The sequence below is a fragment of the Hesperophylax consimilis genome, chromosome 9 (genome assembly GCF_061612785.1).
Source record: "Hesperophylax consimilis isolate HC1 chromosome 9, BYU_Hcon_1.0, whole genome shotgun sequence".
Classification (NCBI taxonomy): Eukaryota; Metazoa; Arthropoda; class Insecta; order Trichoptera; family Limnephilidae; genus Hesperophylax; species Hesperophylax consimilis.
Genome location: NC_142844.1, coordinates 22,024,008 through 22,038,806, shown reverse-complemented (window position 1 = coordinate 22,038,806; position 14,799 = coordinate 22,024,008). Strand labels below are relative to the sequence as shown.

General features: G+C 32.9%; 1 protein-coding gene across 1 annotated transcript in view; it reads left to right on the top strand.

Moving 5' to 3' along the window:
- Positions 1-14,799, top strand: part of dac (dachshund family transcription factor) — a 288,338-nt gene that overhangs the window by 176,505 nt on the left and 97,034 nt on the right. The window contains exons 7-8 of the mRNA XM_089635788.1: positions 1,137-1,226; positions 4,061-4,285. Coding sequence (XP_089491914.1) covers positions 1,137-1,226; positions 4,061-4,285 — 315 coding nt within the window. The remainder of the gene's footprint in view (positions 1-1,136; positions 1,227-4,060; positions 4,286-14,799) is intronic.

Sequence of the window (14,799 nt, the reverse complement as noted above, 5' to 3'; positions counted from 1 at the left end):
TGACGGATGTGACGTCATTAATAACAGACCGCGGCCGAGTGAGATGGGTCGCTGCGGCTGCTGCGGGTCAGGATTGATTAGCGGATCGCATCCCAGCTGGACCAAACTGATATCAGATCTGTGGGCTTTTATTCCAATGGAAAGGAATTATCCCATTTCAAAGATACAAAACAGAACTCTCTAGAAGCTAATAAAGGGATTGATGCCTACTTGTACATAATTCAAAGAAATTTTTTTCTTATTCCGAATACAACTTGTTGAGATTCCAATTACCTGAACATTTTACGACACAATTTGAATCAACAGAATATGAGCTAATTTCTTTAACTTACCGTTCCGTTTGTTAAAATAATCATGTTCCGTGGTGATTGGTCACTTTTTTCTCCTATTTAAAAAATACGTGTTTATATTGGAGTAAATACACATTTTTTCAATTATGTAATTTGTTAAGAAAATAAAACAGCCATGATCATGCACTTAAAATTAGATACATAAATTAGTTTGTTTAAACAATTACTTATAAATAATTCATAGAACACAAAGAAAAATGAGTATTGTTCATTTAATAAGAATCTCTTCAAATTATTGGTAATCCGGTTAAACACGGAATTGCAAGCTGTTTTCTAATAAATTTTAGTAAATTCCTCATATATCGTAACACGTGTTCACATATCTGCATTTGCTTTGATAATATGTAATGACGAAATGCGAAAATATTAGGACTTTGTGATAATATATTCTTATTTTACTAAAATAAATCTATTAATTAATTCGTTACGGGCCTGTAATCCCGTTTTTAAAAAGATTACCTATAATTTTAACAGATTCTTAATATATTTTTTTCTCATTTTCTTCGTGTAACATTAATTAGGTTTATATTTTCCTAATATTATTTCAAGCGACGTTAAATGGTTTTACAGGACCTGTTTGTACAGCCCGCCAGATATCAAAACATTTTTGTAATCTTTATTAGGTATAAGGAAAACATTATTTTTGTTATTATTTTTATACCGATTACTAATAACTTAGCTACGTCCTATTTTATAATAAATGGAAACTGTGTGAATTATTAAGATTATCTTGTACAATTTTCCCCCGCTCTACCCTAAACAATATTTCCGCTGTCCTCTCCGTAGGGATCAGCAGTTACTACAGAACGCAACACATCCCCATCATGTCAGACAACCACCCCCGTCTCCTCAAGATCCACAACACTTCAATAACAGGCATGTATTTTTTTTTAAATTTTCGCAGTAATTTTGCGATTTTTAAATCCAGTAGTTTTGCCTGCTACCCTCCCTTATCCAAATCCCATAGAAAAAATAACAATAATTCAATTACTTACAAAAAATCCAAGGCCTGTGTTTTTTGTAACTTATTTTTAGGTTGGATTTAAATGAAAATTTTTACCTGTTATCTTGTTAGCACTAATTTTATTCGTGACAATTTTTTTAAGCTTTATTAGGATGTATGGTAGACTAACCAAACCTAGTAAAAACTGAAACTAATTTTAGAAAAAGTTTTTTTTATCGTCATACCTTTTCGCATCCTTCTTCAAGTTAAATGATTTATAACGGTTTCAGAAGAATAAATACTCGTTTTATAATTTATTTTTCAAAAAACAGTATGATCTACAATGGCGTTCTATCATTCAAAATAACTCAAATTTTTTGAAAATATTTACAAAAAAAGCTTTTGCCCTTGAAACAATTTCCTTCACAGAGAGTTTTTTTTTGTGATTCAAGAGAAAGCTACAAGCCAAAAAAGTATATATTTTACACATTCATCACAAATATAGGTAAAAGGCATTAAAATCGCTCGACAAACGTAGCCTAGAAACGCTCGATTTTGATTTTGCTCGAAAAGTGGTTTTTATTTATGTTGTAAACAATTTCTATTGGTTTTTTTTTAGTATATACTTAAATTTTTTATTCGTTTTCTACTGAAAAGAAACGATAGGAAAACCTTAAATTTATATTTTTTATTCATAAAGTAAATCAATTCATTATAGATGAATCGAAACTAGTGATTTAGCATTAAAATTTGCCTTAACGTTAAATCCCAAAAAATGTTTCAGTACATTTATAGTAACTTTCAATATTCGTATTCATTTCATTGTGAATGCGTCAAATTGCCTAATACATCACAGCCCACATCCTTAATCTATTATGCATACCTATTTGTTAATTTATCCGAGTACACACCATCTTTCGTCCAACAATCGCGCAAAACAAATGTTGTGCATTATTTCAAATGAAAATATGACCCCATCATTCTTCTGTGCCCCTTGCCCCTCGCATTGAATATTTTATTTGGGATGACCATCCAATTAGTTAATTAACAAAAAATAACAAACACGGCCCAGAATAAATTCTACGGGGTTAATTAACGCAACCTATGCATACACCTGTTCTCGTGTTCAATTCGCTTCTTTAATTTACGACAATGGTCAGCCGCGGTTGATTGATTGCAAGTGAGGTCATTATTATGGATAGTATTATTATCAAGCTGTATCCCATTGTAATGCGCTTTTTGTTTTTCTAATGCGCATTTTTACTGTTGTTTTTTCGGCGGCAGTTAAGTGGTTATTTTCGTGATTTTTAAACAACACTACGTGCGCATGATTCACTCATTCATAAACGTAGTAATATTTAATCATGATGCATGCACTAATAACGTAGTTATGTATTTATTCACACGTGAATTTACGACAGACGTTAGCGTATTAATAGCGTCAGATTCATTCCGATGATATGAATAGATTAGTACTGAAATTCAAATGGCTTTTTAACTCTGGGTTTGTCACACAACTCTTTAAATAAAACTCTAGGTCAACAAAATACTTAAAACAAAAGACTTTTCTGTGATAGATACAATGATGACTTATTTGACAGACGATAGGAATTATTCTGAACCTCGACATTAAGGTTGAAATAGTGTTTAATATGCACACAATCCCTGTATTATCGACAGCTATGTGCCACCTATGGGTAACATCTCAAACTATTATCTGGTGCCATCTATGAGTTACCTCTCGAACTACTCTCCGAAATATCACAAAAAGTAAGGTGTCCATCGTTTGATTCACTTAATTACATTTGACAAAAACATTTTCTGATGGTGAATTTAATCAATTTGGAGAAAATACGTAACTTCCCAGTGTTCAGTATTTTAGTTTGCTATCAGTCACGAATAGTTCCAAATCTAAATAAATATACTCCATACATTATATAAAAAATGTATTTCTATACAATATGTCAGCAGTAAGGCCACTAATTTTGTTCCATCACGCTTTCTAATCATCATCATCACACCCCTGTTTCAAAACTCTTGCCGCTGAGAGCTATTTTGTGACTTGTTTTACTATTCATGCATCGTTTATGAGAAAATAAAGACCTGGAAATGGATCTGTAGGAACACCACTAATAGATTCATTGTAACATCTACATTTGTCTCATAAATAATACATGCACTAAAAAAATATTGAAACGGATCTCTTGGTGGTGGGACAATATCAGTGGTACGCTTCTGCATTGCACTCGAACCTATCTTTCCCTTCATATTTAGTAAACACAATGCCAATTAGTTTAATTTACCATCTTACTAAATTATCTTGTCTTCTTATCCTCGTCTTCTGAATTGGGGACCTATCGCCTCGATAACGCGCCTTTAGGCGTTCCTGTCCTGCGCTATTTTGCGGCCTATGTTCATAGCATGCCCAGATTTACCAGCCTCTGGAGTAGCTTTTTCTAACTCTGCCTGTGGTGGCTAAATGGACGACATCCCTCTAAAATCCCACTTAGTATATTTCCAGTAGTAATCGTTCTTCTGGCGTTCTTAAGGTGATCGCACACATACCACTCCGACACCTGATTAGCATTGAAACAACACGCTTCAACGCACATAATTGAGCTGGTGAAATGAGGCGAGGCGATGCAGGTCCGATGCCGAGCTGATATGTTGTGCGTAATATCCCCTAAAAGTGATTCACAATAGTTACAGCTCTTATATGAAGACGTAATCAGACTTATTTTAATTTTTGAAACACGTTTTTGTCTAGGTTCCTCGAACGGCCACAGTCCTGTCCTCAACCTGTCGAAGAGCGGTGGCGGCGGCGGGGCGGCGCCCGGAGCGGCCGGCTCTCCCACGCGCAGTGACGCCTCAACGCCGCCGCCGAGCGCGCCGGACGCCCGCGACCTCAGCGAGCGCGACAACCTCAGTGAAGACAACAATAGCGACATGGAGGACCACGAGGACAAGGATGACCACGATGGTCGGTATCACGGTAAATAATCATTTAACTATAGATTAATAACCAAACACTTTCACTCAATCTTAGCAACCACTGTTTTAAATTTACTCATAAGCACACACTACGCGTGATCAACAACGCTGTTAAATAATGTGAACCTAAGTTGATTTTTTCCACATATTTTCATGAAAACCACAGCTTAGACTTTTTTTCTTGTCAAAGCGCTATTTTATTTTTTTCTGGGTCAGCCGTAAATCATAATATAAATAAACAAGATTTGTTTAATCTCTGCAGGTAAATTTTTTTTAAGTTTTACTTTTCCACATATTTTTTCTGTCTCGGTATCAAACGAACGAATTCGTGTAAGATGGATTTGCGTGTGTTGCTAAATAATTACCTGCAAACATTATTTTGCTTATTTTTCATTGGTGAAGTTCGGACCTAACCTAACCATTAACATAGATTTTTGTCATTGCAATTGTAGTGTCTCTCTGATAACAACTAAATTGGAAACTTACTACTTTAAAACTCTTTTTTCTAACCAAAGACTGAAACTGACTGAAGACTGAACTTTTTTAAACCATGAAAAAGAGTTTTAATCTGAACCGTAATCTTTAAATTGGCGATACAATTTTTGAATTACTTTTCGAACATTTTCTTAGATAAATTTATAAAATCATGTTCCATTGCTACGAAATTGAGTCACGTAGAAGCGGAGCTGCCTATTCCAAGATAATACAACATTTTGCAGAATTTAGTCCACATTAAATTCACCCAGTATGCAGGCACATTCATTAAAGCTCGGCTCGTGTAACAAGTAACAGGAGATCATGCCAGACTAAAGGTTAGAAGGTTAAAAATGAATCCATGCCCTTACTTGCTTACATGCTTCAAATCGGATTTGAATTAAGAAAAAGCAATTCCGAAGCAAATTGGCAAACAAAATTCTGTCATTTTTACACTTTTGTGCCCTGTTCGAATTGAGATACTTTTTCTCGTTAATGACAATGCCTTTAAAAAGTATGGCCGATAGCTGCTATTGTTGTCCCGGCAGATGTCATTGGATAGGACAAGAAGCCCGAAGCATTTTTATATATGAAAAATGTGAATATAATTTTCCTAGGTACAACACACAACAAAGTTCTGACCATTTATAATTTTTTTAGTGAATTTCAAAATGTTAAGGTATTTTTTAATGTAGAAGTACCCAATGATAGAGATAAAAAGTTAAATTAATATTTAATAATACCTGTCATTTTGAGTCGAGTCGAGTATTATAACATTTATGCTTGTTAGAGAAGACCTCATAGTTTTACACGTAGATTTTAAGGTTTAAAAAAATTCTTCAAGCTATTTCCTTAAAATACTCTTGTCAGAATCGAAAACTTAAGTCAAATAAAGTGCACTCAAAAAATACAATTTTATGCATCCCAGTGATGATTGTCATTTTTACCTAAATTTACCAATTCTTTTAACTTTTGCAAGCATTCATATTAAAGTGGTGAAATTTCGCTGTTGACTGATATATTGATGATACTATTTTCCATTTTAAAATGATGTGCATTATACCAGAATAAGGTTTTAAAACACAAACATGTTAAACATTACCTTGAAAGGCCAAGTAAGGAGTAACTCCTGGCTACATATTTGCGTTCTGTGTGCCCTATCGTAATTCCATATCATATTCGCTATTAGAGTGGAGCACGTCGCTGAATAATGGCCCCACCAATAATCTGTGTAATAATATATAAATAAATAATTTCACCCGTTGAACGGAATAATAATTGTAAGGTGAAATCGCTTTTAACACAGGCCTCAACCCCGCGAGAGCTGAACATAATCATAGAGTGTTATCATAGACTTCATGACTTTTTTCCAAGCGTTTTTAACGCATTAACACTACTTACTGACCTCTATTACACAGCGATAAGTTCACCGGCTTTGATCACATAACTCACGTGTTCAAAATCCGATACTTATGAATAAAATAAAAGTTTATGCGAGCTTTCTTATATACCTATAGTGTAAATTAAATAGTTCTTAGCATACAGTCTCCAGCTATGTAAAGTGACCAGCAGAGTACGGACAGGCACTTTATTACATTCCTCTTCTACTCCTTCTCCCCCACTGCAAAGATCACACTGCATTTCAACATATATTTTTTAGTTTTTAATTGGTAAATCCAAAGTTTATACAAAAAAAGACATCTATTTCAAAAATAAAAACAAAAGTAAGGTTTTTCTACCTCCCTTAGAACATGAAAACCAATACCTATGTTTCTAAGAATTTATAATTATTAGTAAATATGTTTAACAACATACCGTGGAAATGGTTGTTTGAAATAAAACCTAATTTTAATAAAACTATGAATCACGTTAAATTTCAGTTGCTAGAAATAAGAATATGGATCACGTTGTCGTACTACAAGTGCAATACGTATGTAGTAAAACATTAAATTCACTGATTTGTCGTATTAACAAATTAATCTGTAAAAAATGAGAGATTTCTAACAATCAAGCTGAATACTACTCAGTTTTGTAAGATCTGTGTAATAAACAATTTTGAAAAATAACAACTGAATTAAAATATTAAAAATAATAGAACAGAACCAGATACCATTAGAGAGGATATCTTCATGAAGAATAAAAAGTGATATCGAAAGTGTTATTAGCGTGATTTTGATCTATACATTTTTAAATCATCAAGGTGAAAACCGCATCGCATAAAATACTAGCAAATTTCGGTCGTAATAAAAACTATACAATGTGAGCACATGAATTTGTTTCAAAAAAATTATTTTAATAATTATTGTTCTACCGGTTGCGGAACGCACCTTCCTTCATCAGGAGAAAAATAAATCTGTTTAATTTCGTTTTTTTTTTAAATTATTTTATTTTTATTTTAGTTTTAATATTATACCTTTGAAGGGAGACCCATTTGAATCCGGTAGAGCAATAATCATTAAAATTAAGTGCTTTCGAACATTTACGTAGTATTGTAATTATGAAAAGCTACAGAGTAAATGCTTTTTTCGATTACGTAATAAATTTTTTTCGCAACGACACATCCATGATAACTTTACCTCATAATTTACAATCATGTCCAACAATTATTTTAATTTACCGGAACCAAAAACATTCAAAGTCATCTTGGTGATATACCTTGATGTGCATAATTACAACCTTAGGAAGTAATTGAAAGTGTCTTCAATACATCAATGTTGCAAAAACAATGCAGCGCCTTGGCATTTGCAGCAATTGTGCGAAGAGTGATATGTTACCATTCACATCTGACTCTGAAAGGGGCACCATATCTCCGGAGTCGGTCGGAGTCAGAGTCAGGGAAGTCAGTCGGAGTCAAGAGTCACAGAACACGTCAGGCGAGTCATTAACATGACATTCTCGGCGGTAACGAAGATTCCCATTAATAGGCCTGCGCGAGATAAAGGATAATTTTACGCCTCGAGATGCGAAAATAAAGTGCAAGTGATATTTGTAATAAACAACGTTTTAACGCAATGAATGCAAAATGTGAAAACTGATGCCATCTTACAACTAATGTCATGAGATGCGTTAAACATAAATCTTCTTATCAAATCATAATATTTTCACTGTTGCGGGATTATCTACTTGCGAGAGATTTCACACAATGTTAGTTACATTTCCAGAATGCAATGATAATTAATAAATTACACTTTTAAACGATATGAAAATGCTTAAATTGTCAGACAGAAAGATTTTCACTGACATGGTATTTCTATAAACAAATTAAATTGATGCATTTGATAACCCATAATTGCTTGCATTCTTAAGCTTTCGGATTCCACCAAGTAATACTAGAAGTCAGGAAATATTTCAGTGCTGAAATTATTTGAATAACTACCATGTGTATTCCTCTCTGTCCAGAATACTATCGGAGGGAAATAATTATACACTGTCACTGGACATTTTCAGTTTATTACTTAACAAATACAAAATGTTTCTACTGAAGCAGTTCAGTTACGTATAAAAACTATGTACTTACAATTATTAGCTATATGTAAGTTTAAGCAATCTTTAATTACTATTCGTAGAATGTAGAAGTAGAAGCCTATAAAAAGTGCGTTAATACTAAAAAAATAAAATTAGCTTCATGAAGAAATATTGCTCAATCTTATGATAGGTATTATATTATAAACAAAATTAAAATATGAAAATTTCAATCCGTCATCTTGTCATTGATGTCAAGAAAAATGGCTGTTCCAATTTCAGGACTTAAGAGCTCAAGGTTCAAGTGGCGATTGAGGAAGGATACATTTTGGTGAAAAAAAAATCTCGATATCGAAAGAATATCGCAATGAAATAATAACACTGTTTTTAAATCGCGATATTTCAACGAGAACGCATAAATAATAAAAATGACAGAATGATTCTTTAATCCGACAATGCTCGCATACAGGTATTGCCGGTCCAACGCGTGTTCACTGCATATAATACTGCTGATATATGGAACTGGAGTTCAAAAGTCATAGCCCGGTACGAAACGGCTACACCGGGCATTAAAATTGATCGCATGTATAATTGTATTCACGCATTGGCGGATAAATCGAAGGGAATCAAAGGATTTTAAAAACCCTTATTAATATACCAATCATTAATGATGTTAATGATGATCTTCGCGTTGATGATTTTTAATCCTCAATCACTCAAAGGGTTCATTAGTCAGGACTTGTAATTAATAGGTTTTCGTAATCATAACGGCACTTAAATTATGCAGATCTTTAAAGATAACAATTTTGATTCTCTGTGGCTTCTGTGGTCGAGGGATAAGGCTCTCGACTCGATTCAAATCCTGGCAGGCTCAAGTAAATTTTATTCGATTAATATATGTTATTTCACCATTTAATCATTTTGGCATATGTGCAGCACGTTCCAGAGTGGAAGATACTATCATTGAAGGTTACACCCGCCCTGTCCCACCCCGGTATAGGTGACTTATGGTCACCCCTTCGGAGCTCTCGCATGAATCTAATTTTTGAATAAACGGCTCTACAAAGTATATAAATGAAGCTAGACCTTCAATGGAAGATACTATCAGTATAGCCCTTGTGTATGACCACCATTCAGTGTTGAAGCGTTGCTTGAAATTCCTTTAGACGTATTTGGTGACCAGATCGAATAGCCAGGTAATTCTCCTCCCCATAACCTCCAGTCTTACAACATCCCCGAATGAGGATGCCATAGTCTCACTAGCTCTACGTGATACTACGATATCAAATTAGTAACATAATTGTTGTATTGTTTTAACTGTTTCTCTGCATTTATACATTTGCATTTATACTACGTTAAAAAAGGCGTTTGTGTTTCTGAAACTATCTAGATAACTGAATACTGAGTTTTTCAAAGGATTATTGTCGATTCCTGTTGTGCCAAAATAAATTAATCGTAGTACCTATTTATCCTCTTATTAGATTCAGCTAAGAATTTTCTGCCAAAAATAAATCCCAAACTGTATCAAGGAAAACACGTACAAAATATAATAGCTTTTTCAATGAAGCTTGATTACAAATGTTTTCATTGTGTGTTTATTCTCTCAGTACAATACCGACTGTTGGCTGTTTATTAATGCATCGATATTTACGACTTTTAGGAGCTACAGTAGAAGCGTTTTCCATTCGCTTCGCAAGACAACAATTAAACACTGATTCGTGTGCAATCAATTTAATGTGGTACCCCTGATTGGCTTTGCCTGGAAGTTGAAAACCATTCAAAAAGTCGGGATAAAGATACTTCAACTTCTTTCAGGGTTATGCCAAACATAAAACGATTGAACTTCACAGAGTAGGTAACGTTTTTAGAGGGAACATATATTTTGCTGGAAGTGCCTTCACACATTTTCAAGCATAGTCTTGTCGGTTTAATAGGTCAGTAATAATAAGTATACTATTTTACTAATTCTTCAAACAAACTGCAAGTGCTTACGAATACTTAATAAATGTAGAGTAAAGCTTTTGTCTAGCAAGCCGGGAGAAGCGGGTTCAAATCCCGGCATGCATTTATTTAACAATTTACTAATTTAAAATAACATATAGTATATTAGCGACAGGTTCCAGTGTGGAAGTTACTGATAGTGTCGTCCTCGTGTAAGATCACCGTTCAGAATTGAAACATTACTTGAATGGCTTTAGCCGTGTTTAGTGACCAGACCTGAATAGAAAGGTACTTTCCCACCTTCCTCTCTCCCGTCTTCTTCCCCTCGCCACTATTTTTTTGTGCATTAAAGATTGATTCCCTGAACCCTAGTGATTTTTGCACGAACGAAAATTGCAATTCAAACCTTTTGACCTATCGTCTCATTTTTCAGATTAATCTCAATAGCTCAAGATGTGAACTTAAAATGGTAATTTTGAAATAGTCATTTAAGACTTCTTTGCGTTTTCTTTAAATTATGACGTCATTTTAAAAATAAAAACAATAATTTATTTTTAATTTTAGAATAATATAGTTTTGAGCAACCTGACCATAGAGAATAATTAAATACGCAAACCCTTCAGCCGCAAGCTCACGCATTTCTGTATTTATATTATGAACAAATCGTTACTGCAAAACAAACAGTCGTTAAGCCTTAAACCAATCGCCAGATAAATCGAAATCCCATACATCGCGAGATCCCCGTTTGGTTCACATACAGTCCGCTCTTATCCTGCCCGCACCGGCCTCTTGTTCATTGTTTTTTGATCTCGAGCAATAAATAATGTAGGAGCCCTGTTAGCAAGGAGTATTGGCTCCGATGAAAACATCGTTTTATAATGCACCACCACGCAATATCCATGTAATACGCAGTACTGCAAATGATATAACTTTCGTGTATTTAATGCTTCATAAATCTCGTCAAAGGTCGTGTTTTCATTAAGTTTCACAGCGCTCGTTGAAAGTGTTGGTTGTGTTTTGACCTTAGCATCTCAAAGTTCAACAAGTAGGTGCTGTACCTACTTACCCTAATTTTACCCAATAATTAAGCCCCCGCATTTCAAAATTCTACAGATTTATAACATATTCCCATGAAAAATTTTAAGTATTTATGTTCGTAAAACATATTTATTTTGTTGAGAAGATAATTTTTTTAAATTTATTTAGCCGAAACGGTAATTGTATGAATTTCCCTCAATACAAAAAAAATCGCCAAAAATTATTAAAACACATTTTTTTGTTAATCAATAAGTTATAGGTATAAAAAAATTCAGGTCTATGAAATTAAAAATAAATACAATTTAGGCATTTCTCGAGAGAATTTTGCTATAAACTAGTCGTGTGTTATTAAATATTTTAAGAATTTTCGCTTGACTATCATGGTTTTTTTTAATACTAGCGAGCTCCCTCTAACATTCGTATTTACATATCTCCCTTTCGAACTATATTCTTTTTCTATTTGAGCGCTTTCTACGAAGCCTTAACTCACTATTCATTTCGCCAAAAATAAATACTAGTTAATCATTTTAATATATTCACAATTTGTGAATATATTAATATGATTAATATGACTTCATTGCATGTAATCAACAATTTACTTTATTAAGAAAACCATTGGGTTTCAATTATGGACAATTTGCTGAATTCCTAATAAAAAGGCTAATTTTTTTCACTTTATTGTTGCATAAAATAATTATTTAATAACATAATTTTAGATGAAATTTTACCGGAGTAACTGATCGCTGCCATATTAAATGTTAGTGGTCATCGGATATATTTGTACGCTGTGTTGAAATTTGTTTTCTTACATAATTAATATTTATACTGGGACATTCTAGGAAAATTTAAAAATTCTACTAAAATATTTGCCTAAAATTTGTTAATTATATAATTATTCTCAACGTTAACCAATGTTATAATTATTCTTAACTCATCTACTAGCGCAGAAAAATTACCAGATATTATGATTGGGGATCATTGCTTTACGAAAGTATTTACAATTTAAATTTATTTTCGAAATTCCGAAATCTCTCCAATGACAATATACAAATACCAGACAAATTATATTCATACTAATCGAACAAAAAATGTTGCACCACTTATAAAAAGGATAGCCATTCAAAGAATGGGTATAGAAACGGACCTTTAAAGTATGCCACTGGACCTGGTTGAGTGAAAACATGCGGGTTATCTTAGTAACGTTCTTCACTCTATTAATTCACCTAAGCATTTAGACAAAACAAATACGCATTACGAATAAAATAATAATAATATAATAAAATAATAATAAATGATCGAGGTAGTTAAAAACTTTTCAGATGATATCAAAATGACTTTTGGTTTAGATAAATGTAGAACGATCCATATAGAGAAAGGCAAAATTGTAGATGGGGACGAGAGTATATTTAGAAATTTCCAAATTACTAGTATGAAAAGGGATGAGGTTTATAATTATTTAGGATACCCACAATCAAATAGATTAGACCATAGTAGTATTAAAAATGATATTAGGATTAAATTTCAAACTAGGATCAGGAAAATTTTAAAATGCAATCTATCTGCTAAAAATTTAGTAAAAGCAATAAATACTTGGGCAATACCTCTATTAACGTACTCATTTGGCATAATTAAATGGTCTAATACAGATTTAGATAACTTAGAAAGATTAATTAGAACTACGCTAACAAAGTTTAATTGCCATCATCCAAATTCAGCTATAGAACGAGTTGATTTACCTAGAAATTTAGGAGGTAGAGGTATAGTCAAAATAACTTCTTTGAAACATAATCAGGTAGAAATGCTAAGAACTTTTTTCCATAGGAAAGCTCATAGCTCAGAAATGCACAAAATAATTTGCAAGGCAGATATAAATATTACACCTTTAAATTTATACGATGAGAATGCCAACATTTTTATAAATCCCAACCAGGAATTATTAGATTCCTGGTCAAATAAAATTTTACACGCAAAACACTTCAATTATCTCAACCAAACGTATGTTGACAAATTTTCGTCAAACAAATGGTTGAGTATTGGAGAGTTGAGCGCAGAAATAGAAGGATTTATGCTTGCCATTCAGGATAGAGTCATTAATACTAAAAATTATTGAAAGCATATAATCAAAGATACAAATCAAATTGATGATTTGTATAGAAAATGTTTGGCTTTTCCGGAAACTATAGAACATATTATATCGGGATGTTCTATATTAGCACCGTCCGAGTATACATTTAGGCACAATCAAGTTTTAAAAATAATTCACCAAAATTTGGTAATTAAACATAACTTGATTGACTGTCGTAATGTAGTACCATATTATGAATACGAACCAAATTCATTTTTAGAAAACGAATTTTATAAAATATATTATGATAAAACTATACTAACAGACCGAGCGATTAGTCATAATAGACCCGATATAGTTTTACATGACAAAATTAAAAAAATAACTTATATCATTGATGTCGCTATTCCAAATTCCTGTAATATTCAAAAATCTGTTAGTGAAAAAATAAGAAAATACACAGATTTAGGAAATGAAATAAAAAGAATTTGGCATTCTCAGACTATAAAAATATTACCATTCGTTATTTCGGCTACTGGCATTATACCTAGCTCTCTAATTAAAAATTTAGGCGTATTAGATCTATCAAAAAAATTATATATAAAGATGCAAAAGTCGGTCATTTTGAATACATGTAGGATAACAAAAGATTTTTTAAATATTTATGTTGAGGGATCAGTAGGATTTATAGGCCCTGTTAGAAGTTCTACCGAGCCGAACCCTCTGATATGAAAATATCTGGAGTCGGTGAATTATTTTCCCATTTGATCTCTGGTGAGTTGACGTGTTGTTCTTGTATTGTTTTGTATTTATTTTGCTTATATAATGCACTTACATAATGTTGATTGACTAGATGATCATTTGTGGAAAAGTGAGTGGAAGGGTTAAGTTTTTCCTTTGGGGAAGATTTAACCCGGACAACTAAATCGGAAGTTAAAAAAAAAAAAAAAAGTAATCTGTAAAATAATTTTGGTCTTATATGATAATTAGTTCCAATAAGTAGTCAATAATGTTACGCATTATGAAGGTATATTTCACTTACTCTTGCACCGACAACCGTAATTAGTATTTTTTATGGTCATAAGCATAGAATAAAGCAGAAAACTCGATGTGCCTTCGATACAAATATGAATGGAAACAAATGTTCCATTTAGCCCAATAGCCTAGCGCTCTGTCTCACTTATACTCGCCCAATATCATAGATATTCATCCCATTTGAATTTCGTAAACACAGTTTAATATTGAAAAATTTAAGCCTCGATTAGGCAAATATTTGGAATACAAAACATGCCCACAAGGCTCATCTTATGTTATTCTTTATTCTCTGATCATAGGGCTAGATAGCACAGACTTACACCTACTAGAAAACTAGAGCCCAGAACAGAAGTGCCATTACCGGTAACCATTTAATATAGAACTACTTTTTGTACATTGAAAAAAAGCCGTGTAAAACAATTATTAACGGCAAAAAGGCAAATAATCGATCTCCTTTATTGGAGTCTCAGAAGAACGTTACCGAGGATTTTAAGTTTTTT